The sequence below is a fragment of the Typopeltis vanoorti genome, chromosome 21 (genome assembly GCF_054136105.1).
Source record: "Typopeltis vanoorti isolate ZY-2024b chromosome 21, IOZ_Tvanoo_1.0, whole genome shotgun sequence".
In the NCBI taxonomy this organism is placed as follows: Eukaryota; Metazoa; Arthropoda; class Arachnida; order Uropygi; family Thelyphonidae; genus Typopeltis; species Typopeltis vanoorti.
The window spans coordinates 15,203,602-15,231,004 of NC_143569.1; the positions used below are offsets into that span (position 1 = coordinate 15,203,602).

Sequence of the window (27,403 nt, forward strand, 5' to 3'; positions counted from 1 at the left end):
TCATCAGCGGATGTAATTATAAACGAAGTGTCAAATCACCCACCAATTGGTGAGAGTGACTATGAGGTGATTACCTGGGAGGTTGCCAGCAGTATGAGGATCTCTGTGAGAAAAGGGTATATGTGGAACTACAAGGGGGGGGGGGGATTATGAAGAGCTCAGGAGTCAGGTTGCAGGTGTAGCATGGAATGAGGAGTTAGCTGGAAAAGAGATCAATGCAGCTTGGGAAATTTTCAAAAACTATCTTGTAGATGCAATGTCTAAGGGTATTCCAAGGGTGAGAAGGTTAAATAAGGTAGGTGTGAGATGGATGAATAAAGAGATTAAGCATGCAATACAGAGAAAGAGGGCAGTGTGGAGGAAGCATAAGAGAAATGGAAATAACCAATCCCATGAGGTCTACAAAGACCAGGCAAGGAGGGTGACTTGGTTGGTGAGGGTAGCTAAACAGAGGAATGAACAGCAGTTAGCTATTGAAGTCAAAAAGAATCCTAAGGAGTTCTTTCGACATGTAGCCAGGAGAAAATGGTATAAAGACAGCTGTTGCAGAATGCATGGTGGAGATACTTACTGAGCAATTCATAAAGGTCTTTCAATCTTGTGAATGTGACTTCATGGAGAGATTGAGAGCAGTAGATGATGGGGAGGAGAGACTGACTAAATGAGCAAGAGGTGTACGGGGAGTTGAGTAAACTAGATGTTAATAAGGCTGTGGGACTTGATAATATATCGCCACGTATTCTGAAGGAATGTGCCAGGGAGTTGACACCTGACTTGACATTTTTTTAATATGAGTCTTGCACTTGGGGAAGTCGCTAAGGAGTGGAAGTAGGGCAAGATTGTGCCACTTCATAAAGGAGGTGATCGAACTCAAGCATCAAACTATAGGTCTATCTGTGTGTCAGGTGTTGTGATTAAGTTGTTGGAGAAGCTTGTGAGAACTAGGATCCAGAGTTGGATTGAAAACAATGGTATAATTCTTGATAGACAGCATGGATTTGCTAAAGAGAGGTTGTGTTTTAGTAATCTACTTACTTATTACAATAAAGTGACTGCTTCCTTGGACAGAGGAGAAGGATACACAGTAATATACTTAGATTTCACAAAAGCTTTTGATCGAGTACCTCATGATAAACTGATAGTCAAACTAGAGCAGATGGGATTGGATATTAGATTAGTGCATTGGATTGGAGACTGGCTCTCTGATAGGTATCAACAAGTTGTGTATGGGGGAGCGATATCCAGGAAAAGGAAAGTCACTAGTGGAGTGCCTCAGGGGTCTTGTTTTGGGGCCATTACTGTTTAACTTTTATATTAATGATATAGGTGAAGATTTGGATGGAGATATTCAGTTGTATGCAGATGATGCAAAGTTGGGACGAACCATGAAGAGTAGTGAAGATGTTGGCCTTACAAGAAGACTTGAATAAATTGAGTGATTGGGCATGTAAATGGGGATGAGAGTTCAATGTTGCAAAATGTAAGGTTTTAAAATTTAGAAAACAAAGATGGGATGCAGAATTTATGCTTGGTAAGGATATATTGTTGGAGGTGGAAGAAACAAGAGATCTAGGGGTGATAGTGGATAACGATCTGAAATTTAGGGGGGGGACAGCCAAAATTGTGAAGACAACACAAAGGCTTCTGGGAATAATGTGGAGGACACTGACTTGTAGAAGTAGGGAGATTCTTGTTCCATTGTATAAGGCTTTGATTAGGCCACACATGGATTATTGTGCCCAGATTTGGTCACCTGGTTTTCAGAATGATGAAGAGATGTTGGAAAGGGTCCAAAGGCAATTGACTAAGGTAGTTTCTGACCTCTGGAATGTCGAGTATGAGGAAAGATTGAGAAGATGTAATTTGCAGAGTCTGGTGGGCAGGAGGAAGAGAAGGAGATATGATAGAGACCTACAAGTTGGTAAGGGGTTGTTATAGGATCAATGCTGGAGAAGTTCTACAGAAAATAGTGGGAGATCGGGGGAAAACCAGAGGTCATCCCTGGAAACTGTATAAAGAGGGTGTGAGTAGGGGAGCAGGTTTTTTTCGTGCAGAGTTGTGAATGATTGGAATGCCTTGCCTGAGAGTGTGGTGGAGGTGTCACAAATAATAATAATAATAATACCATTGCCTTGTTTTTTTCCAAGTTCTAACAAATTCAAATCTCTTCCCTTCCTCATTTAACAGATTCAATGTTTTTTGTAGTTCTCTTTCGTCTTCTTCAATAATAACAATGTCATCTGCAAATCTCAGATTGTTAATTCTCATCCCATGTATTGATATTCCTTTTGCATCTTCCTTCATTTTATCCATTGCCTTTCTAAATGTGAGATGAAAATGCTTGGTGATATTGGGTCCCCCCCCCCAGTATCTCTGCTTGTTCTAAACCATTTCCCCAAATCATTACCTATTCTAATTGCTGCAACTGCAGTCTTATAGACATCTTTTAATATAGCTATTAGTTTTCTATCAATTCCATACAATTCTAGCAGTGCTAATGTCATTTTCTGGTTGATACTGTCAAATGCCTTTTGAAAATCAACAAAACAAGTAATGTTTTTGTTTTTTCTCCTAGTTTTTTCTGCTATTAACCACATTTTCAAAATCTGTTGAATTGTAGTTCTATCTTTCCTAAATCCTGCTTGCTTGTCTGCAAGGTATGCTTCCAATTCTGTTATCAATTTCACCCACTCCTCTGGCATGTTCCCTTCTTTCCGTACCATATTACATAGTTGGTGCATTTCTGTAACCATACTTTCACCATCATATTTAATCATTTCTCCAGTGATGTTATCATTACCAGGATTTGTCTTTTAGCTGTCCTATTGCTTTTTCTACCTCTCCTCTTAAAATGTCCACATCATACTCATTACGTAGTGGTAATATTTGCTTCAATTCTTCAATCAGTTTCCCAAAGCTATCTAAAATCTGGTTTTCCTTCATATAACTCACTACAATATCTTGTCCACCGCTGTACGATTTTATCTTTATTCATCAATACTTTGCCTTTTTCATCTTTTCATTTTTCATCTAGCAACCAAAACAGACCACTGCATTAGGCTTCTAACCATTTCACATCTTATCTATTCTGACTGCTTTTTTTTGTCTCATTACTTTCTTCATATTGCTCCTCTATTTCTTCTGATGTATCCCTTCTTATCTTCAACATTCTCTTCTCCTACTAAATTCAGTGTTTCTTGTCTAATCCACTTCTTCTTGATCTTCTCTTCTTCTGGTACTGCAACTTCTATGCTAAAGTTATATATTCTCTTATGCTCTCAGGGAAATTTGTTCTGACTATAAAGAAGAAGAACGGATATGTAATATCCTCTCATATAACTTAACTATGCCAATATGAAGCCTTTTAGGCTCTGTAGCAATATTTTACCCTTTTTACAGACTGATTTGAATTCAGTTACTTAAGCAATTACATTTTACACTTTCTAAATTTATTATAACTGTGATGCTACCAGTACGAAACCTTTATTGCAGCAAGGTTTCTCACAATACAGCTACACATACACAGTGCAAAAATTCATGTGATGGATGAAACATGTACTCCATTGCTGTTAGGAAATCGCTGAAGTCAACATAAAAATTGGCATAGATTGTTGCCATCCTTTTATTAATAAGAACTAAGCAGGTTCATATTCTAGATTGCCAAAATTTCAGAAATGCAAGTAAAAGAATACTGCTAAATACATTCAATTCTCACTATAACAAACACAGTTTTAATAAACTTGCATGCTATAAAAAAGACCCAGATGAAATGGTATAATTAATATATATATATATATATATATATATATATGTGGCGATTAGTTTTTACTCGGTTGTTATACATTTCAAAAAATAGATTTAATCTCGGTCTTGGAGTCATTAAATCTATTTTTTGAAATATATATATATATATATATATATATATATATATATATATATCCTTTTTTTATAGCCAGACTCAAATTTTCTTGAAAGCTTATGAAAACCAAACCAAGCAATTCCCATGACAAAAATGTTATATTCTTATAATAAGCCCTCAATTATAATGAAGTCCTATATGCACATTGCTATTCTAAATAAAATTTATTGTAGCAAACTATTAATTATAAAAAACTATATCTGTGGTTCCCACAAATTAGCTGTAGTGAGAGATAACTGAATTTATAGCAGTTTTACAGTTTATGACTTGTATTAATATAAGAACAATTAAATGTTTCTACTTGTGTTAATTCACCAAATTCATTTTCTTGCCACACTTCTATGCAGTTTCCAGAGATGGCTCATGTCAACAAACTTTTTCTTTAAAATATTCTCTTGTAGTTACCATGAATCAAGATGGAAGTGTTTTTATGGTGATAAGAGGAATATTTACCGTATTCGCAGGCATATAAGACGCACTTTTTTTCTTTGAAAATAGGTCTGAAAAACAGGGTGCGTCTTATACAGGGGAATTCAGTTTTTTATTACTTTCATTTCTGGAAATTTTCTCTGTTCCGAGTTACGAGATTTCTTTCTTGCTTCCTTGCGTTGTGCGAGAGCTTTCCAGTTACAGAGTTCAGTGGATGCGCATGCGCTGTCCTCGAAGATCACAGCTATGTTCCTGTTCATTTAAACTTTCCAGTTGTTGTGAACAGTGATAAATTTCTGCCATTAAATTTTCTCTAAATTTCTTGGCAAATTATGGCTGAAAAACGTCAGCATTGCTACAATATTGCATACAAGCTACGTGTGATTGCATATGCTAAAGAACATGGAAACAGGGTTGCAGAGAGGCATTTTGGGCCAGCCCCAACTGAGAAAATGATAAGAACTTGGCAGAATCAGGAAGAGGATCTGAAAAATCTTTTTGTACAAAAATGGGGGTGCGTCATACGGTAATAGAAGTGTGACCAAATCATGTTTTCCTGGTGTGAAAATGAATATTGGTGAGACTGTCCAGATATAAGAAGTCAAGTGAAAGATTTGATTGTTTTGCTATGCTCAAGTGATTTGCAAATTCAAAAGTACAGTATGAGAGAAAATATGAAAGACAGGAGAGTATACTGCTGATCACAGCAGATGAACTGAAGCCAAATTGCAGAACAAGATATCAGTAAGAATACAGATACAGAGGACCATGCATTTGAATATGACATCAGATAGGACAAAATGAACGGTGATGCTCTGCAGGCAATGGAGGGGAGGAGTACAGGGGAAAGATGTGAATGACATGCATTAGTAAATTAGCACATTAAAGGTAAGTAAAATAATTATGTAGGAATTCGGCTATATAAACTGGCAGGAGGAAGATAACATGGAAAGAAGCTAATGTAATTTATGCAACTTCTAAGAAATAATTACTTGAAACAGCATGTGAAGCAGGATACTTGAGATTTCACAGTGCTAGATTTGGTGAAATTAGAGGATTTGTCCATCACCAAAGTACACATTGATTAGATATTAGATATAGGGAGAGTAATCATGTAGTCTTGGTTTGAGAGGCTGCCAAACATGGAATTTTCACTTAAAAAGGGAGTATATGTAGAGCTAGAGGAGGAAAGTGATTATGAAAAGCTTAGGGAGCAGCAAGAAGCAGTGTCACGGCATAAAAACTTTAAGAGAAGTATGCTGGTAGTGTATAGAAGATTGTTAATGGGTTTCTGAAAGAAACCTATCGAATTATATATCCATGATCAGGGCGATAAATCATATCACAGTTAGATGGATGAATAATATCATTAAGTGAGAGCAGGAAAAAAAAAAGGTGTGAAGGGTATATATAAGGAGAAAGGTGATCAGCAAGCTCACATGGGAAACAGGAAAGAAAGTACAAGGCACAGGAAAGAAAGGGTGGCCAGTATGATAAGGAAGATAAATTCAGATTAAGAGAGGAAATTAGCTCATAAGGCCACAAGGTATCTCAAAAGAGTTCATTTGCTGCAAGTGCAAGGAAGAATAATTATAGAAGGATAACCTTAATGAATGCTGATGGTAGGAAGTGGACAAAAGCAAACAAAACAGTTGATTATTGATCACCACTTTGTAAAAATTTATCATTCAGGTGAAGAAGATAGTGCAGTGACAAACTGATATGGGAATAAAGGCTAATGAAATGGAAACAATTAGGATGTTGCAGAATCTCAATGCAAATACAGCCATAGGATTAGTTAGATCAATATAAGACATGCAGATGATACAACCCTCATAGCAGAAACTAAGGATGATCTGGAATGGTTGATTCTATTGGTTAAGAGAGACATTAACGAAGCCGGAATTAATTTAAACATCAGCAAAATGAAATGGTTTCTTGGCAATGTAAATAAATTTATAATAGAGAGAGATTATTATTATTACACAGCACCTCAATGGAGTCCGAAGACATCGCAGGAGACCAAGTCTATCCACACAATCTCATACCTCTCCTTGAACCCATTAACAGACAAAGCAAGTAGAAATAATCTTTCCTACTAACCACACCTTTATTCAACTTCCAGAGATGACCCCTTATTCTGGTCCCTATATCCAACTGCTGAAACATTTTCCCTACATCAATCCTATAAAATACTTTAAGCAACTTAAATCGTTTTAACAATCTCCCCTCTTTTTCTCTTATCAACCAAGTTCTGCAATCCACACACCCTCATTCTATCCTCATAGAGAACATTTTACAGGCCCTCACCTTTGAATCCTCTCCACCATTTCCTCATCCCCAGGAAACCCGACTTGAGCACAATAATCCAGATGTGGGCATATCATGGCCTTATAAAGAGTAATAAGAACTTTCATATTGCTATTTGTTAATGTGTTTTTCAAAAGTCAAATAATCTTATGAGCAATCTTAGTAATATGTCCTCTAAACTTTAACTCTGTCTACCACTGCTCCTAAATCTTTAGCTTCATCTATTCCTTGGAGTATAGTGCCATCAATCTGATACACTGCTTGTAATCTGTTTATCCCAAAATGCACAACATTAAATTTTTCCACATTAAACTGACACTCATTATCTTTTACCCAATACTGACAGCCTATTTAAATCATCCTGTGAGCTCTCCACATCCCTTTGATTAACTACTACTACCCTACCTAATTTCACATTATCAGCAAACAACTGAATATTTCCTTCTATGGTTATTTCCTAATCATTTATGTACAAATTAAACACTAGTGGTTCAAGCACCACTAAACCTTGTACACCACTAGTCACCTGTTTTTGCCTTGATTCTGTCCCTCCATATATCACATTTTGATATATGTTCAGCAACCACCATCTTATTCACTTAACCAGTGTCAAATCCATCATTTGTTCAAATTTGTGTAACAGAGTTCCATGTGGCATTCTGTCAAATGCAAAATCCAGCAAAACTATTGAGTACTTATTTCCTTTATATAACTCAGCTGTTACTATATTATAAAAAGTTAGTAAATTACTAAGGCATGACCAACCCTTCACAAAGCCATGTTGACTCTTATACATTCATTCTTTAATTCTCTTTATGACCAATTTTTCTAGTACGTTTGCTGCCAACACCTAGGATACTGATTGGTCTATAATTTGCTACTGCAGTCTTAAAACCTCCCTTAAACAAGGAATTTAGTTTGCCCTCTTTCTACTCCCTTGGGACTCTACAAGAGCTGAGACTTAAAAAGACTAGTCAGAGATATTGCCAGTTCCCTTCCATATTCTCTCAAAACTCTAGCTAATATCCCACAGCTGTATTTACACCGAGATTATGAAACATACCAAGAACCTCCAATTAATCCACCTCTGATCCCACATTAGTGTGTCACACACATTAAAGCAGTAACATCACTAGGATGATATACCCTTGCAAAGTGGTTACTTGGTAACTCAACCTACCTCATTTATCCTAATTACCTTAGGTATACAATTTAATATTGTTTTGTCTAGATGACCCTTAACTATCTCCCATGCACTACTAACATCCTTATCCTGCAGTGTTTTATGCCATGGCAGATTTAAGCTTCTTCCTAAGCTTGTCATAATTATCATCTTCCTTGCAGTTCCACGTATACCCCTTCTTGACAGAATATTTCTCAGGTTTTACAATCTCCCAAGTCAAAACAAAGCCAAGTCATGGTCACTTTCACCAATTGGAGGCAATGTGGTCGCCTTGGTTATAAATAGCTCTTCTGATCCTGTGACCAGGTCCAATAGTCTTCCACTCCTAGTCCTCTCCATCACATGCTGCTTTAAGTAATTATCTCTTAGTAGGTGTATATATTCTATTTCCTTCCTGCCATGTGATCTTTCTTCCTTCCATTCTCTATCACCATAGTTGAAGTCCCCCATAAAATCATTCGACCTGTACTCATTGTACTAATTATTTGCTAATACATGTCTTCCAGATCATCTGTGAAATTCCCAGATGTACAGCAATAACCAATTGTATATTGTTTTACCGGCCTTAATCTCACACCAGACTGCTTCAAATGAACAGCCACCCACCTACCTATCTCCTATCCTTTTTGGCTGCAATTCACCCAGTATTATCAGCAGTATCCCCCCCCCCCCCCGCATCCTATCTTCCCTTAAAATACTAAACCCTTCACATTCTATCACTGTAACTATATCATATGCTGTAGCCAAGTCAAGCTAACACCTATAACTTTCGGCAAGGTTGCACTAACCAATGTCAAAAACTCATATTTCAGAAATTAGTATATAGAAACCACAGCAATCCTTGGAAATTCCTGGAATGTATGGAATAGGAACTCTGCAGACTGTTGAAGAAACTTGTACTTTTATTAATTAAAGATATCACTGTGGTTTTTATGTGTTTCTTAATTAATTAATTACTATGCCACAGGTTCCTCTTAAAATCACTTCATATTTTGACTTCTGTATCACTCATCATTAGGGATACATGCAAATGAATACCAGCTACATCACGGTGCACGTTAGTAAGCTACAGTATAACAGTTCTGTTAACTGTTTACACTAGCCTTACCAATGATGAGTGAAAGTAAGAGAGGAGAAAAATTTTAACATTTAAAACACACACACACACACACACACACACACACACACACACACACACACACACACACACACACACACACACACACATTTTTTAAGTAGATTAAATGACTAGAAACGAGACACAAAACATACACATAAAATAAAATAAAAAAATAATTTACAAAAATTATTAAAATTAAAAAGTACAGTATGACAAAATAAAATAATGATAAAAAATTACATTAACTGCACAGTCCTGTTATTCTTATAGGTTCTGCGCACTGACCAGGTTATCTTGCATTATGGTTCTGCCATCGTGTTCTATATTGGGTTACAGATGGGCCTTCCAGATTCTTAGAATTGCTAATCTATCATTTTTGTTGAGATTAGAATGATGAATCAGCACTGCACAAGCACCTTTCAATTTCTTTCAAACCAAATTCTGGCACCGTGTAGGAACTTGGTGCCTTTCCAATAAATTCTGTGATTCATTTGAAGTGCATGGTCAGAAAGACACATTTTACCATAGTGAAGAATTTAATGTGAAGAATTGTGAAAATTTAATTTAAAAAGTTGATATTTTTTCAAATGATAAAAAAAAAAAAAAAAAAAAAAAAGAAACTCATTGCTACTTACAAACCTCATCATCATCATCAAATTCCTGCCATGTACCCTAAAGGGGTGTACAGGATATGACAGTACTACATGAAAAAATTACATCATTACTAACTTCCTATCTACAATTTTCCTCCAAATCAGTCTGTTACTTGTCAAGACTCCAACATTATCAGATCTTATATTTCTATCGTCTAAGGCACTTTGTACTGTATCAATCCACCTATATCTTGGTCTTCCTCTGGGTCGTTTTCCTGCCAACCTGGCAGAGAACACTTGTTTTGCTAATCTTTCCTCTCCCATTCTATTTAAGTGACCATACCATCTGAGATTAGCTCTGCTAACGCATTCCTGGATGCTGACAATGTCAAGTTCTTTCCTAATATCCTCATTTTTAATATGATATTGCCATTGATGCCATCTGTTCACGCCTCTAATCTTTCTCAGGACTCTCATATCTGCGGTCTCTAGTCTTTGGTCAAGTGTTTTACTTCTGACCCAGCTCTCAGATCCATAAGTTAAAATTGGTTTGAACACAGTCTTGTATACAGCTAATTTAGTGTTCCGACTAATTTCTTTCTTATTCCATATGAATTTATTCAATTGACTTCCCATGATACCAGCTTTGCTGATTCTGTTGTCTATTTCTATATTTAGTTTACCATCTTCAGTAAAAATTGTGCCTAAGTAGCTGAAATGTTTTACTTGTTCCACAGGTTCTCCATTGACAACACAGTTGACATTTTCAATGATTCTGCCTATTTTCATTGTCTTTGTCTTTTTATTGCTGACCTTCATACCATATCTATTACAACAGCTATTCAATTTAGTCAGAGAATCTTGCAGACTTGTAGCGGATTTATTTAGAAGTATAACATCATCCACATAAAGCAAAGAGCTGACATTAACATCTCCAATTTTGATATCAGGTTTAATACCACATTCCTTCATAATGTGATCCATATAGATAATGAATAACAGAGGGGATAATGTACATCCTTGTCTCACACCAGATTTAACATTAAACCATCTTCCTGTACTTCCTTCAATTCTAACTGCTGACTCACAACTCAAATAAAGACTAAGTATTGCTTGATATAATGCCCCATTGACACCATATAACTGCAGCGTATTGAATAGCTTCTCTCTTGGCACCTTGTCATATGCCTTTTCCAAATCGACAAAACTTAAATACAGATCTTTGTTATATTCCCATGCTTTCTCGACTATTTGTCGTAAAGTGAAGATCTGATCCTGACAGCCTCTATTTGGCCTGAATCCAGCTTGTTCTTCACCAAGCTTTTCTTCCACAATTCTTCTCAACCGTTTCTCAAGTATACTTGCATAGATCTTGCCAGGAACACTCAGTAGGGAAATACCTCTGTAATTCTCACATTCAGTTTTATTTCCCTTTTTATATATGGGTACTATGAGAGCTCTACTCCAATCATCGGGAATTCGACCCTCTGTCCAGGCTTTCTGAACTATGCAGTGCAGCCATTGTAAGACTCTTATACCACCATACTTCGGCATTTCTGGTCGAATATCATCTACTCCTGCTGCCTTTCCACATTTCAAGCCTTTGACGGCTTTTTCTACTTCAAGTATAGATATGTATTCCTGACTGCATGCCTGGTCAGTGTTTTTTATCACTGTGCTGTCATCACTGCTTGTTTCATTTAGCAGTTTTTCAAAGTAATTACTCCATACTTCAAGGATATCTTTTTCTCCTGTTTTCATTTCACCTTTATCATCTCTAATTCCTTTTACAGCACTCTTTCCTCCATTCCTAAGCTTCTTCAACAACCTCCAGAATATTTTGCCACCTTCTTGATATTTATTTTCTATATTCTTGCCAAAGTCCTCCCATGACTTTTGTTTAGCTAGTTTTACACACTGTTTAGCTTTCTTACATTTGTCTCTGTATTCTGTAAGAGTAAAAGCTGACTTATTTGCCAGGAACTTTTGATATGCTTTCTTCTTTTCCTTCACTGCCTCTTTAACTTCCTGTGTCCACCAGGGAGTTCTGATTTTTTTATCTTTGCACACAACCTCACCACATGCCTCTCTGGCAGAATCAATCAATGTTTCCTTCAGAGTTTGCCACTGAATCTCCAAGGTTTGATTCCTGTTCTCAAACTCTTTCATTTTCTTTTCAATAATATTTCTGTATTTTAGTCTACAGTTTACATCTGAGAGCTGCTCAACTTTTATTCGCTTTAAAACTTTCTTACATGTTCTTCTTTTCAATATGAAATTCAATTTTATCCTGCTCAAGACTAAATAGTGATCACTTCCAATTTCAAATCCTCTGTACACTCTGGTGTCCTGCACCAGGGAGAAAACATCACTGTCAACAATAACATAGTCAATGAGACTTTTCTTATTCCTAGCCTCTTCTCTCCATGTGAATTTGTGCACATTTTTATGTTGGAACATGGTGTTAGTAATAACCAGTCCATGTCCTGAGCAGAAATCCAACAGATATTTGCCATTATTATTAGCTTTGCTCTTTTCTCCAAATTTTCCCAAAATATTTTTGTATGTCTCACAATCATTTCCTACTCTACTATTTAGATCCCCAACAAGGACCAACTTTTCCTTTTTCATTGTGTCAGTTGCTTTTTCTAAAGCGTCAAAAAATTCCTCCACTTCTACCTTAGTAGAACCTTCTGTGGGACCATAGGCACAAATAAGTCTCATTGTCCAGTTCCCCATTCTCATATTTGCCCACATTACTCTACTTGAGACTGACTGCCATTCAAGAAGATTAGCCTCGTATTTTGTGTTGAATACTATGGCTACTCCTTCTTTTCCTTGATTGTTATTGCCTGAATATAACATTTTGTATTTATTGCTCAGAAAGATCTGACCAGTTTTGGTCTTTTTTGTTTCAGTCACCCCTATTATGTCGATCTGGTACTTGTCTAATTCCTCAGCTAGCTCCATTTCTTTGCCATTCAGGCTTCTTACGTTGATAGTACCGATCTTTAACTCTGGTGATGTTGAGTTGGGGTTTGTTTTCAGATTTGTTCCAGTAGCTGACTTTTCGCTGTTCGCCCTGGTTCCCTGGCGAAAACAACGGGGGCCTTGTTTAACCGGGCGACGCCCCAGCCGGCATGAAATTTTGTCATGTTGTACCATCATTTTTTATTTTGGTTTAACCAATAAGAATACAATTTGGTTGGCTAAATCCCAAATTGCCAGCCCATCCTCGTTCGTTCAGTATCAAAGTAGATACCCAACAGGGTGCACCACGAGAAGGTGAGGATTGGACATTAGGTCAGAAGCCCTGGTCGGTTCTCCGCATTCCTTTAAAGGCTATGTGGAGGTCTCCTCTCAAACTTACAAACCTATCAACCTAATTCACAACTTGCTATCTTCTTCAAAAGACAAACTCTTGTCAATGATGCTACCAGGAGTATATGAAGTTGCACGTTCGTGTAACTTGTCTTACTTTGGACAAACAGGAAGATCTATAAATAAACATATCTCTGAACATCAAGACCATATCTGCCTCATCAAAGCTCACAAATCTGGGCCACAAATCAAATCACAAATGGAAAACGCTAACCACAGGATCCAATTGCAAAGTGCTAATCTACTACATAGATCCACATATAAACATGAACATTTATGTAAAGAAAGTGCTGAAGCCTTACTTCATAGACCTAATTTTAATTGGAACCACTTTCATTATTTCAGAAGTTGGGAAAATTGTTATCCTCAAATGTATTAATTATCTGATATATTTTAATTCAATTTATTTTAATTTCATCCCAATAATTTTAATCCATGAACATGCGACTTTAAATATTTTGTCTTATGATACATAAGACAAAATATTTAAATAATAAAAAAGTTATTTACTGTGGTATACATGTTATTCTATAGTCATTGTTAGGGCTATATGTTTGACGATGCTGATAACCCTTAGTTTTTGTGTTGGATGATGGTATAAAATCTTTCTGTGAGTATTGACCTGTGTGCATGCAGATTTATGGTAGATCATGAAGGAAAGACAGCCCTAATTATTACCTAGCGAAGACTGTAGGTGACACTCAAGGAGTTTATGGATAATTCACTCTCCACATAAAAAATTCACAACACATCATAAACAAAATTAAATACTTCACACTCAACAACAAACATTTATTAGTCAGCTCTGATGTAACTGCCCTTTTCATGAATGTCCCAATCAGTGACATGATTCTTCTCTTACTGAACAAATTTCTGCCAAGGTACTTTGTTCCAGGTGTTTCATGTGGCAAAATAATTTCTACATGTGCACACATACACACACGTACAAGCCAGAGTGCACGCAAAAAAAAAGTATGGGTCATGGACTTCTTCATGCCCTATCTATATTTAACATGACATCAACTATACACACAAATGCTCAAGCTTTTTATTACAAGCAGTGCATGTTACATCGCATGCATTACATAAAAGTATCAAGTAACGTACCTTCATCAGAATCATTTGATCATCTGGTGCTAAAGTTTTTAATCTGTCCACTGCTTCATCAGACCAAAGAAGATTGGGTTCTGGTGGAATTTCATGTAGTACACACTTAACTGCCTATTTAAAAAAAAAAAAAAAAGGCATTTATTTAAATCAAGTATTTATGATATACAATTATATTATTGTTTTTATTTTTTTAAGTGGTTCATAAGATCAACAGATGATATATCTACATAGCCATGATTAAGTAAACCATATACACGAAAGGCTGAATTTTACATTTTCAATAAAACTACAGCATTATTTTTTTAAAGAAAAACAAACAAAAAAAATCAAACCTGATATGGAATTCTACTAAGTACATCAGAAAGTGATTTCACTTCACAGACATTGGCTATTGAAACACTTTCAGAATTCCCATAATCCACATAAAATACTTCAGCCTGAAAAAGACAGTAAACAATTTTAATATAAAATTAACCAATGCTTATCTGAAGAATAACACATCTCCATCCTACAAAGTAAAATATCCATATGAATAATGCATGACTTAAAAAGTTTTTGACGATGTTTAATGGAGAAAATACACATTTTCTCTGTTAAACATGTTTTCAATAATGAACTAAATTTATTTAGCCAATTAGACTAAGTTAGTATTTTGCCTTGGTCACCAAGGCATCTTCACAGGCACAAAGAAAATCTAAGTATGTGCACATAGACAAACCAGCAGGAAGACAACACAGACCCATTTCAAAAGGCTTGCTCCTACAATCCTAACTTGGCCTTCTATGGTTGTGGTGGTGGAATCTTGCTAAAGTCTCACACAGATTTTAAGCAGTGTGATGCACTGAATTTATCAAATTTTGAGAATTTTAAATACAGCTCAGGCAGATTTCAAGAACCCCCCCCTCCCCCACAGAATCCAGTGATCTGTATCTCTGGCATGATCTGCCATCCCAGATCAGCTCTAGTGCAGATGAGATATATTATTATTATTTGACACCTCCAGGGAGTCCAAAGACTCATCAAGGGAGGACTCATCTACAACTGTCTCCACCACTCAATCCACCAACTGACTGCAACTACACCAACTGCATATACCGCCAACCACCACCACTAGTATTTCCACAGACAATCACAAACATCCATGCCCATGGCGGGATTCAAACCCGCAGCCTTTTGGCTGGAGAGCAGATATGCTAACCACTCGGCCAGTCAGGCCTAAAAGGCTGGCTCTTCTTATATTTCTTATGTTCTTCCTAAGTATTTTAGCTTGCAGGAGCAAAGGATACGTGTAGGGACCAGGATGATTAAGATGGCAAAAATGGATCTAAAGGTGAGAATAAGGATAGTTAATTTTGGTATGTCCTGAAGGAATAATGTTATATCTTGGAAGTGTAACAAAAATTAGCTATTCTTATTCACTCATCTAAAGATCCACTTCACCATTTTGATCATCCTGGTGTCTACAGTATCCCTTGATCCTGCAAACTTAAATACTTTACACAAACTGAAAGAACAGCTAATATCTGTCTAGAAGAATACCGAAAATATATCGATCATCTGCCCTCAGCTGTTATTGGGCGGCAGACAATGCCAGAGATACAAATCACTATCCTATGAAATAAAAATCTCCCTCTTATACAGAAACAGATACAAATCATAGAAACTACCTCAGCAATAAAAAAAATTCCCCAAACCTACATAAATTCAGCTGCATTACACTGCCAAAATTCTAGGAAGATGCTCCTTGTGAAACCTTTGGCAAGATTCCACCAATGCATCAACAGAAATTGCCAGTTAGGACTGTAGGAGCCGGCCTTTTGATATCAGTCTGTGTTTGCCTTCCTGTAGAGTCTATATGCTAGTGCTTAGATTTTCTTTGTGCCAATGAAGATGCCTTGTGACCAGATTGAAGTTTTGGCTTGCAGTCTAATTAGATACATAAATTTAGCCGATTATTACTTTTAGACATGTTTTCTCCGTTAAACATCAACATAAGTATCTACCAACATCTTGGCATCCATACTAGATTATTCACATGCAATTTAAGAAAAAATGACTTAGAAAAACAGATCATTATCTGTAATTTGAAAAATATGATAACATATAATTAATGTGTTTTTTTAGATAGAAAGACTTTTTATTTGCTGTCCTACCTTTTGGCAGCCATAAACTGAAAAGCTCTTATAAAGAACCAATGCAATGTTGATGTGATTCAAACCAAGCTATTTTCTGTCAAAATACCAATGAGGTGGTGGTGGTGAGCTCATTAAGAACAAATGCCATCCATATGAATATGTGATCATAAGACAATGTCACATTCAATATTTGGTCACTGACTGGAATTTTGAGTTGTCAAAATTTCAGTCTGTTAATGGGAGACAGCAATCATGCTTAGTATGATAAAAAGCAGTCAAAGGGACTTTTTAAGGAGGTAAAACTGATGAAAGAAGAAACAGAGCCAGATGTCAAAAGTGAAATGACCAACTCTCTAATAAGCAATATTTGGATATTCACTTGAGGCTTCTTCAGCAATAAGAGGCATTGCAACTTCACTTGCTTAATATCTCAGTAGTATATGCCAATGATGAAGTGATAATATTACAAGAAACTTATGCCATGCTCAGCAATAAAAAGTGCTATTGGCTGAAAGTGCCAGACTGCTGGAAACAAGAAAACATAACTGTTATTTTGTGGAATAATTAGAGACTGGGTTTCCATTCCAGGAAAATTTTCTCTAATTTAGATAAAAATAGCCTAACTGCATAGTGGCTGTGTTAGTGATATATTTGTTTTTCCTGAAATTTGTAGCTTGTGATGAATGAAAAGAAAATTGCAAATGAGGTCATCGCATCATATCGTTAAAAGATTAAATGCAGTTAACACAATTTCTCAAAAATGGTTTGCTGTCATCAGGTGGGGCAATTATGTATTGTGTAATGTGGAGAGGATATTTGCAGAGAGACCGAACAAGACATGTGGGAAGGAATGGATCTGTAGACAGTATATTTTGCTGAAATATTCGGAAATAATGTGAGGCATCACTAAATGTGAAGGAAAATAGCAAAATAAAAGTAAGCATAATTGTGGGTGTGCAAGACAGAATACAGAGAAAGAGAACAAAATTAAGGACAATTATGAGAAATAAACAGCATGAATGAAGGAACAAATTTCGAGCAAGCAACATTTGAAAGAGAATTTGATCGGAACAAGAAATAAGGAATACGTGCAGAGAGATTAGATGTTTGGATAGGAATGAAAGAGAATGAATTTGAGAGTAGAGATGAATGGAGATTTCATTATTAATGGTGTGGTGTGTGAGAGAGAGGGTCCACCAAGTCCTGGAGGATGGATAAACAGGTTGTTTGATGCTTTGAATATGTGAACTACATGAGAAAGAGAGCTAGTGGTTGTTGTGGAGAGAAATTACTTGGTTGGAAAGGAGAATGTGAGGATGGATATCAGGAGATTATTGAGGACAGTGAAAGATAACAGCATGATAAAAAAGGTTATCTGTGTGTTGCAAAGGTATAACAATGGCAAAATGAGATGCTGAGGTAATAGCAGTGCAGTTTGTTCATGTGCAGGATGCATTTGAGAAAAGGATAAAATTGTATAATCATCATGAAATTCCTGATATGTACCCTTAGAGGTGTGCAGGATAATTATGATGGTACTACATGAAAAAGTCACACCATTACTAACTTCCAATCAATAATTTTCCTCCAAATTAATCTGTTATCTGTCATGACTCCAATATTATCAGATCTTATATTTCTGTCTTTTAAGATGTATTTACTGTATTAATCCATCTACATCTTGGACTTTTCTCTGCCAACCTGGCAAAGCACACTTGTTTTACTAATCTTTCCTCTTCCAATCTTATTAAGTCACCATACCACCTGAGCTTAGCTCTACTAACATATTCTTGAATATGTTAGTAGAGCTAAGCTCAGTTGAATGTCAACGAGTGTAAGTTCTTTCTTAATATCCTCATTTTTAATGTGATATTGCCACTGATGCCATCTGTTCACTTCACTAATCTTTCTCAGAACTCTCATATCAGAAGTCTCTGTCTTTGATCAAGTGTTTTATTTCTAACCTAGCTCTCACATCCACAATTTAAAATTGGTTTGAGCACAATCTTGTATACAGCTAATTTAATGTTTTCACTCATTTCTTTCTTATTCCATATAAATTTATTCACTGACTTCTCAGCATACCAGCTTTACTAATTCTGTTTATTTCCATTTTAATTTACGATCATCACTAAAAATTGTACCTAAATAGCAGAAATGTTTTACTTGTTCCATAGGTTCACCATTCAGGATACAGTTAATGCTTTTTCCACTGTCTCTTTAATGCTGATATTCATGCCAAATTTATTACAACAGTTATACAATTTAGTCAGAGCATCTTGTAGACTTCTGGATTTATTCAAAAGTATAACATAATCTGCATAATGTAAACAGCTAAGGTTAACATCACCAATTTTGATACCAGATTTAATACCAATTTCCATTATAATGTGATCCATATAGATAATGAACAACAGTGGAGATAATGTGCACCCTTGTTGCAACTGATTTTACCTCAAAATATCTTCCTGTATATCCTTCAATTCTAACTGTTGACTTACAGCTTAAATAGAGACTAGTATTGCTTGACATACTTTCCATTTACACCATATAACTGTAGCATTTTGAAGAGGTTTCCTCTTGGCACCTTGTCATATGCCTTTTCCAGATCAACAAAACAAATACAAATCCTTGTTATATTTCCAAGTTTTCTCAACTATTTGTCTTAAAGTGAAAATCTGATCCTAACAACCTCTATTTGGCCTGAATCCAGCTTTCTTCACCATGCCTTCTTCCACAATTTTTCTTAGCCATTTCTCAATATGCTTAAAAAAAATCTTATGAAGAACACTCAGAGATATACTCCTGCAATTCTTGCATTAAGTTTTATTTCCCTTTTTATAGATGGGTACTATGATAGCTCTTCTCCAATCATATGGAATTTGGTCCTCTGACCAGGCCTTCTAAATTATGTGATGCAGACGATGTAAAACTTTTATACTTCCATATTTAGCCTGGTTGACTGAGTGGTTAGCGTATCTGCTCTCCAGCCAAAAGGTTGCGGGTTCGAATCCTGCTGTGGGCATGGATGTTTGTCTGTGAATATAGTAGTAGTGGTGTGAGGTAGATGCGCTGGTGTAGTTATAGTTTGTTGGTAGATTGAGTGGTGGAGACAAACTGTAGAACAGGTGCCCTCCCTCGATGAGTCTTTGGACTCCCTGAAGGTGTCATGTAGTAATAATAATAATATTTGAGCATTTCTGGCTGAATTTCATCTACTCCAGCTGCCTTACCACATTTCTGGTTTTTGATGCTTTTTTTACTTCAAGTATGGATATGTATTCCTGTTGGCAGTTTGCTACCATTGTGGTAGTTTCATTTAGCAGTCTTTCAAAGTACTCCAGACATCCAGAATATCTTTATCTTCGGTTTTCATGTCACCTTTATCATCTCTGATTCCTTTTGCAGTACTCTTTTCTCCATTTTTAAGCTTTCACAATTTCTATCAGGAATATTTTGCCACCTTCCTGATATTTATTTTCTATGTTCTTAACAAAGTTTTCCTGACTTTTGTTTAGCTAGTTTTACACAGTGCCTCACTTTATATTTTTCTCTGTATTCTCTAAGAGCACAAGCTTACTTGCCAGGAACTTACCACATGCTTTCTTCTTTTCCTTCACTGCCTCTAACTTCCTGAGTGCACATGGAGTTCCGATTTTTCTATCTTTACAGAGAACCACACCACTTGCCTCATTGGCTGAATCAATTGATCAATCATAATTTGCCACTGAATCTCCAAAGTATAGTAGTTCCTTTTTTTTAAACCTCTTCCATTTTTTCTTTAATGGTATTTGTGTACAGTCATACCCGACTTATGCGAATCCGGAGTTACCCAGTTTCTTATATGTACATATTCCCATCCCGCTTCACGACTCACCACAGACATTTATCATTATTTTTAGTTAAAAAAACTTAAACTCACTGTACTTGATACTGCCTGCCATTAAAGAAAATTTTCCTCAATATTTAGTGTTGAATACTATGGCTACTCTCCCTTTTCCTTGATTGTTATTGACAGAATATAACATTTAGTATTTGTTGCTTAAAAAGATCTCACCTGTTCTTCTTTGTTTCAGCCATTTTATTATTTCGATCTGGTATTTATCCAATTCTTCTGCTCATTTTGCATTGATGGTTCTTACACTAATAGTACAAATCTTAAACTCAGTTGATGTTGAGTTGGGATGCGTTCTGGGATTTGTACAAAAGTGACTATTTTCATTTAAATGGATTTGGTATATGTCAACTGGCGAGCTTGTTGTTAGAAGGAAGTGTAATGAGCAAGGTTTGAAAAAATGCATTCATCAGTTCATCTGATGATTAAGAATTTCTGGCTGACAAATTAGTAAAGCTACCAGAATATGAGTTTCTGTTTAATTGTCATATTTATTTAAGCAGATTGTAAGGCATATTGGATGTTATAAATAGACAATTATAATTTTTAATAATTGTCTTACATTTTTTTATTTAAAATTATTTATTTTTAAAAAAATAAATAATTTTTTACTTGTACCTGTTGGAGCAAGCCAGTTATTACAAATGCCTGTGTGGCAATTATCAATTTTTCATCAAAATCAATTATTGATTTTTCCTAATGAAATACAACCAATGGGAAGTTTGAACCATTCTTCCTGTAGGCATGAAATGAGGTTCTGAACTGTTGTGGGGAAGTTGACACCCTTGACCTCCCCCAATGCTCCAGTTCATCTCACATATGTTCAATAGGGTTGAAATCAGAGCTCTGTGGAGGTCAGTCAAGTGTGGTGGCATTCATGTCCATAAACCAGACAGTTACAGCAGCCTTATGACACTGCCTCTTTCAGCAAGTTAATGCACTATCATAGTTCTGTAAAAATGCCAAAAAGCAGAAGTATTGCATTGTCCCACATATTCAGATATCTCTTGAAGTTTAATGTTTGTGGCACCAAAAACAGAGGTCTTAAGCCAAAATGGACCAAATTTCATAGTTAGGGTTATGCACCCTGGTGAATGTCTCTTAATACTCTTATCCATCTGCTTGTTAGAGGGTGTATCATGATTTGTTGCTCCATAAACAGTTTTCCAAGCTTCCCCATCCCACCGTACATGCTCTTTGCACCACTGAAGACAATGCTGCATGTTGGTTCGGGTAACGTGGGGATTGCATATTGTGGTCCTACCATGAAAACCCATGTTATGAGTCTCGGTTCTGAATATTTTTATGTAGATTCATGTTCTAGTATATGCCAGAACTCTGCATTCAACGTATCAGTTAATGAATGGCAGTTTTTACATATTATACTCCAAAGTACCATACTATGATTTGTTTAATGTATTGGGTCATCTACTGCAGGTAGCACTTACAGTTGACTGCCTGTGTTTCCATCTCAGTATGGTATCACTGATTGTTGACCTGGGATGGCCAATTTGTCCAACAGATAGGATTGCAACACCTCTTATAAACTCCATCAGCTCCATTCTCGCAGACTTGTTATATCACGTTGTCCATGGGGGGAGTCGATTAACTTATTTCCATGTAGTGTATTTGCCTGACTAGTGAGCTAGCACAAAATATTTCAAGCCCTTGTAATGAGAGATGTACACCAGATATATGAAAAAGTAAGTGAATGATGTGAAGTATCAGGAGAGCAAAAGAGGTGCAACTGAATGTCTCATAGATGGAGAGAATAATAAGAATTGCAGTGAGAGAACTGAAGTGTAAGATGGGAGGAAAGATCATGTGTGCGGAGGAAGATGGGGTGAATGGGGGACTAAAGTAAGGATAGTGGATGTTGGAAGCAGTAGTGAATGGGCATATCAAAATGTTCGGTGTAGAATGGAATGCCCCAGGATATAAGAGGAGTGGTTGAGTCAGAAGGGAAATAAGTGTTGACAAAAGTGACTGGGCATTAGCTTAGCTTGTTTGTTAGGATCAACAAACACAAGGGCAGCTATGGTCATGACAATACACAATGCAATAAATAAGAGGCATATATATATATATAGATCTAAAAATCTGTATATAAAAAGATGAATGAGCATGAACATATACCAAAAAGTGTAGGGAAAAAAAACAAATCTGAATGATGTGTGGAAAACAGTTGTATAAAAAGTGTAAAAAAAATTCATAAAACAGGTATTAACCCTGTGGAGGTCGTAGCTGATCTGACAGATACAAATTGTTTAATATAAATATTCTTACGCATATCCAGTGTATAGCTTGGAAATCAGGAATAGCTGTGCATGAATATATTACAAGTGATATTTCGCACTGTTTATGCGGTCAGTTTAGGTATAGCATGTTATGTAAAGGTGTGTGATATTTCATAGTAAATTGTATCTGAGAGATACTGCGACCTCTGATGTCAGTATAGTATTGGCTTAGTTTTTTTTTTTTTTTTTACAATGTTGAAAATGGCTGAAAAAATATATCGATTGTATAATCCATCAGATGTTGAAGACATTCAGCGATTTTATTACTCTAGTCCAATGATGAGAATGACAGTTCGCGGTATATTGTATCTGAGATATACCGCGAACTCCGATGTCAGTATAGTATTGGTTTAGTTGTTCGATAATTTCTAGATTGTAACTGAAAATAAATAAACCATCATGTATTACATTTGCAGTGTTTTTTTTTTTTTTTTGAAGTTTTATCGCATTTTAGCACATACTAGTAATAAATGTATCTCTCAGATACACATGGCTTACGCAGGGTTAAAAGCATACATATATATACACAATAAATTAAAGTAATAAAACTGAAATGTGCATAATATATATTAGATGGTAAACACTGATACTATATAAATTAAAATATCAATCTGCTAATGCCTTTAATTTCCCTATAGGGAGCAGGTGAGGCTGTTTTAGCCCTGTCTAACTTTTGGAGAATGAGGGGAGAAGTTAAATGTCCACCAACAGCCAATCCGAGATAGCATGCCCAAGACTTTCACTAATTATACATGCCATCCTGTGAAGAAGAGAGATGGCTAACAATGCTGCTGCTCTATCTTGCAGTCCTTAATCCTAGCACTAGGTTTAGTGTCAAAAATAGTGTAGGATTCTGTGGTCAATTTTCTCGAGTTTACGGGAGAGGAAAAAAAAAAAACAAAAAAAAAAAAGATTTTCTAGGAGAAAAAAATCTGCTTGCCCATGCAAAGCTTCACTAACTCAGGAACTGGTTTAACAAAAAAAAAAAAAAAAAGCTTAGAAAAAGTTCCAGTCGGTGACTAGAATCAAATGAAAAGACATAGGATCCCTCTAAGGTCTCCAAATTTTGAACCATCAATGTAAACAGGCACAAAATCAAAATATTCAATTCTATATGTTTGAAACAGCTTCTGATAGACAGGAGAAGTGGAAAATTCAGTATCTACAGCTTGTAAGAGAGCTCTTATTCGCAAACCAAAGATTACATGGCAGTCTGATTGGTATAATACAGATTTTCCCCACTGTGAAGAAAAAAATAACTGGCCATCTGGGATGGTCTGGCAGGGATTTTATTTTTTTATAGCATATAATAGAGACAGTTATTGATGTGAAAGCAACAAAGGTGGTTCATTTGCCTCGACATACTGACTAAGGATCAGTGAAGTTCAAAATGCTCCAGCCGAAGTTCTTATGGATTGATAATAAACAAGGCCTAGCTCTCAGAGTACTTTCTCTGGCAGAAGCATAGACTGGGGATCCATAACCAAATGTTGATCTAATCAGTATCTTGTAAAATCAAAGCACAGAACATCTATCAGCACACAAAGAGGTTGAAGATGATGGATATTCAAGGTTTTACAGCACTTTTTGTGCAACTAACACATAGGGAGGAAACTTAGTTTCTTGTCAGATATGAATCCCAAGAATTTGGCTTCTGCAAATGAACTGGAATTCCTCTGACCAATCAGCTGGTTAGAGCAATTGGATAATTTACTGGGGATTTCAGATCCTTCACTGGCTTAGGAAAGGCAGCAATAACAGTCTTTTGCCAGATATTCTTTGCAGAAAAAAAGGTGCACCAGCTGATTCATGGTTAGGTTAACATGCTCACACATTCCTTAATGCTAACCATGTGAGGTTCCTGATATATTCTCAATATTAATAATGTTGCACTAATACCATCCATCTGTTCAATCCCTTAATCTTTTGCAGAACTCTCATATCTGTGGTCTCTAGTCTTTGATCAAGTGCTTTATCTCTAACCCAGCTCAGTTTAAAACTGACTGAATTTGTTGCACAAAATCAGCAATAGGGACTGATGGGATATCAACATGGGTGCTAAAAGGGTGTGTTCAGCTGAACTGGCTATTCCTTTGACAAGACTATATACAGGTAACCCTCGTATAACATGGTCTACAAATTTTAGTAACCTCGTATAGACGCAGTTTCGATATAAGACAGGTCTACAAACTGTAGTAACCCTTTATCTTTTCATATATTGTTCAACGCGTGACTTAAAAATAAAATTTTATCTTCGTTAAATTTGCACCTGCCCGCATTGCGTATGTAGTTATGAGTAGCGAATTTATATTAGGGGAAATACCCCTTAGCACGCATGTACATCAATTGTTTACCGCATAAAGTATTTATTGTTGAAATTGTCTTCGTTTTCTGCCAGGAAAGTGCATTAAAAATCATCAGTGTGTTAATCTCAAGCTGAGCACTTTATTTTTTGGCGAGTTACATACAATATGTAATGCTGCTTTTTTGTAAAAAAAATATTTTTATAGTAATGGCCATTTAGAGCGCTTTTGCGATATGGTTGAAAACAAAATTAGTTAATTAACTGATGGACAAATAGATTTAAATGAGGAGGAAATGGTACAATTAATAGATGACGTCGAACCAAATGGTGGGGAAAGTTCTGCCGAAGATTCTGATTGGAATGAATCCATTAAAGAATTCAATTTAAAGAAATTAGCAGAAGGATTGGACTTGGCAAGAAAGTTATTTTATGGATAATGATCTCCCCATGGAGTGCTCCGGAAAATTCACGAGACAATTGGATATTTGTTTAGCTCTGTATTATGAACTTAATAAAAAATTGCAGCATAATGGTAAGCAAGATCTTATTATTGACTTCTTGATAACTAAACCAATCAAAGTATGCAATGAGAATTATACAAATGACGTCTAAGAGATTTCAAGTGATGACGACATCCAGCCACTCGTAAATAAAGAACATCTACGAAATGTTAGTTTTGAAGAGAGTGATGACAATTAAAATATACACTTTATTTTATTTTGCCTAAAACATTTATGTATTATTATGTGCAATGAAGTTTACGTACAATTTATAATTTTTTATACTTTTATACTATGTATTTGTTTCATAGTTTATTTATTTTCTTAACTTACATGAATTAAATAAAAATATTTTTTTGTTTGGATATGTCATTGTTTATATAATCTTAAAAAAAAAAACGATTTCACAACCTAACCCTACTTTTACTATGCGATCTGTGTCTCGCATAACGCGATTTATATAATGCCAATTATGTCCAAGTGGTACTTCTCCAATTCTGCAAATTTGATTTCCTTTCCATTAATACTCCTTATATTGATGGTAGTTATAAACCCAATTCCAGTTCTGACGTTGGGTTTTTTATTCTTCTTCATTGAGTTGTTGAGTTGGAGTTTGTTCCCGTAATTGATTTTTCACTGTTTGCCCTGGTTTTGTGATGAAAAAACCAATGGAGGCCTTGTTTAACCATGAAATGCCCAGCCAACATGAAATCTCATCATGTTGTACTATCAAATCAATTTGTGGTCAATTGTACAATGTACAATTTGTCAGCTGAGCCTTAAATTTCCAGCCCATTCTTGTTTATTCAGTACCCAGTGGATACCTACTAATGGGGTGCACCACACGAAGGTGAAAAATTAATCATTAAGTCAGAAGCTCCAGTTGGTTCTTTGCAATCCTTAAAGGTGATTTCGCTTTAATCTTTTTTTTGGCTTTGATCCTTAAGTGACCACTTTAAGTAAACAAGTCAGCTTCCTAAATGGACAGAGACCTAATATGGAGAGCTGGCATAATAAATAGCTCCATTTCGAGTTTGAAAATTAATTCTTTTTCAGAATTTTTTTTACCTTATGGATAAAGAAATATAATTCATTCTTTGTAAATCTTAATCAAATTTCAGATTAAAAAAACAACAAAAAACTGCACATTGTTTATATTTCTTTTATTTAAGAGAACAGTCAACCTATGCCAGCTGTCTATCATTAAGTCTCTGTCCAATCAAGAAGATGACTTTTTTCGCCCTTGCTAGACCATTTTCCCCTTCTCTTAGCCTGGCTAATATAGGCTAGATTTTCATCATGTCTTTCCCCACCCACCCAAACTTTGTAAATGCTACTAATCATTAATAAAGTTGACTCCTCAGTTTGTCATAATCACCTTTGTAATACCCACATATAACCTTTCTTAAAGAAAGGTCTGCATGTCTGACAATCTCCTGGGTTGAGACCACATGACTTCTAAGTTTTCTGATGCTATGACATGATCTGGCACTCAAACCAGTCCCCTCCATTAGATGTTGTCAGGTAGTTATATCTGAATTCTCTTTCCTCATTCCAATCTATGTCTCCATAGTTATAGTCACACAGACAAGAAATAATTTCTTGCCCAGCACTCATTGTGCTAATTTTCCAATGCATGTCATTGATATTTTCCTTCATATTCCCTAGCCTATAGCAGCAACCAACCATTTATTTCATCCTGTTGGCCTTTATCTCAAACTAGAAAACATCAAATAAACTACCCTCTGCATCACTGTCCTCTTGATGTACTCTTTTGCTTCAATTCTTCTACTATCATTAACAGAACTTCTTCCCCAGATTGTCCTCTGAAAATACTATACCTTGCATTTTATTGCCTATATCATTCTCTGTCAACCATATCTAATGACTATCACTTTTGGTCAGGTTTGTGAACTAATCAATGCCCCAAAACTCCTCTCCTGTCCTTTATTTCAAATACTGCATTAATACACATCAACTACAATACCTCCATCTCACAATCTACCTTACACACTGTGTTGATTATCTCACTAATGAACCTGGGGAGCTGCACTCAGCATCATGTGATTACTCTCCCACATCTTCCCTAAACAGACTAGTTTCTCTGCCTCTGCATTTCCAAACTTTTAATGAACAACACTTTCTCAAGACAACTAACTCTCAATCGATTCAAGTGTAAACCATCTACCTAATATAAGTCCTTCCTTCCATACATCAAATTCACTT

At 35.9% G+C, this 27,403-nt stretch overlaps 1 protein-coding gene across 4 annotated transcripts in view; it reads right to left on the reverse strand.

Annotated features, from left to right (window-relative positions):
* Positions 1–27,403, reverse strand: part of LOC150094641 (tudor domain-containing protein 7-like) — a 624,604-nt gene that overhangs the window by 145,740 nt on the left and 451,461 nt on the right. For all 4 annotated transcript variants that reach the window (XM_090410991.1, XM_090410989.1, XM_090410990.1 and 1 more), the window contains exons 18-19: positions 14,378–14,482; positions 14,043–14,156 (exon numbers count right to left, since the gene is read on the reverse strand). In XM_090410991.1, the coding sequence (XP_090267117.1) occupies positions 14,043–14,156; positions 14,378–14,482 (219 nt within the window). The remainder of the gene's footprint in view (positions 1–14,042; positions 14,157–14,377; positions 14,483–27,403) is intronic.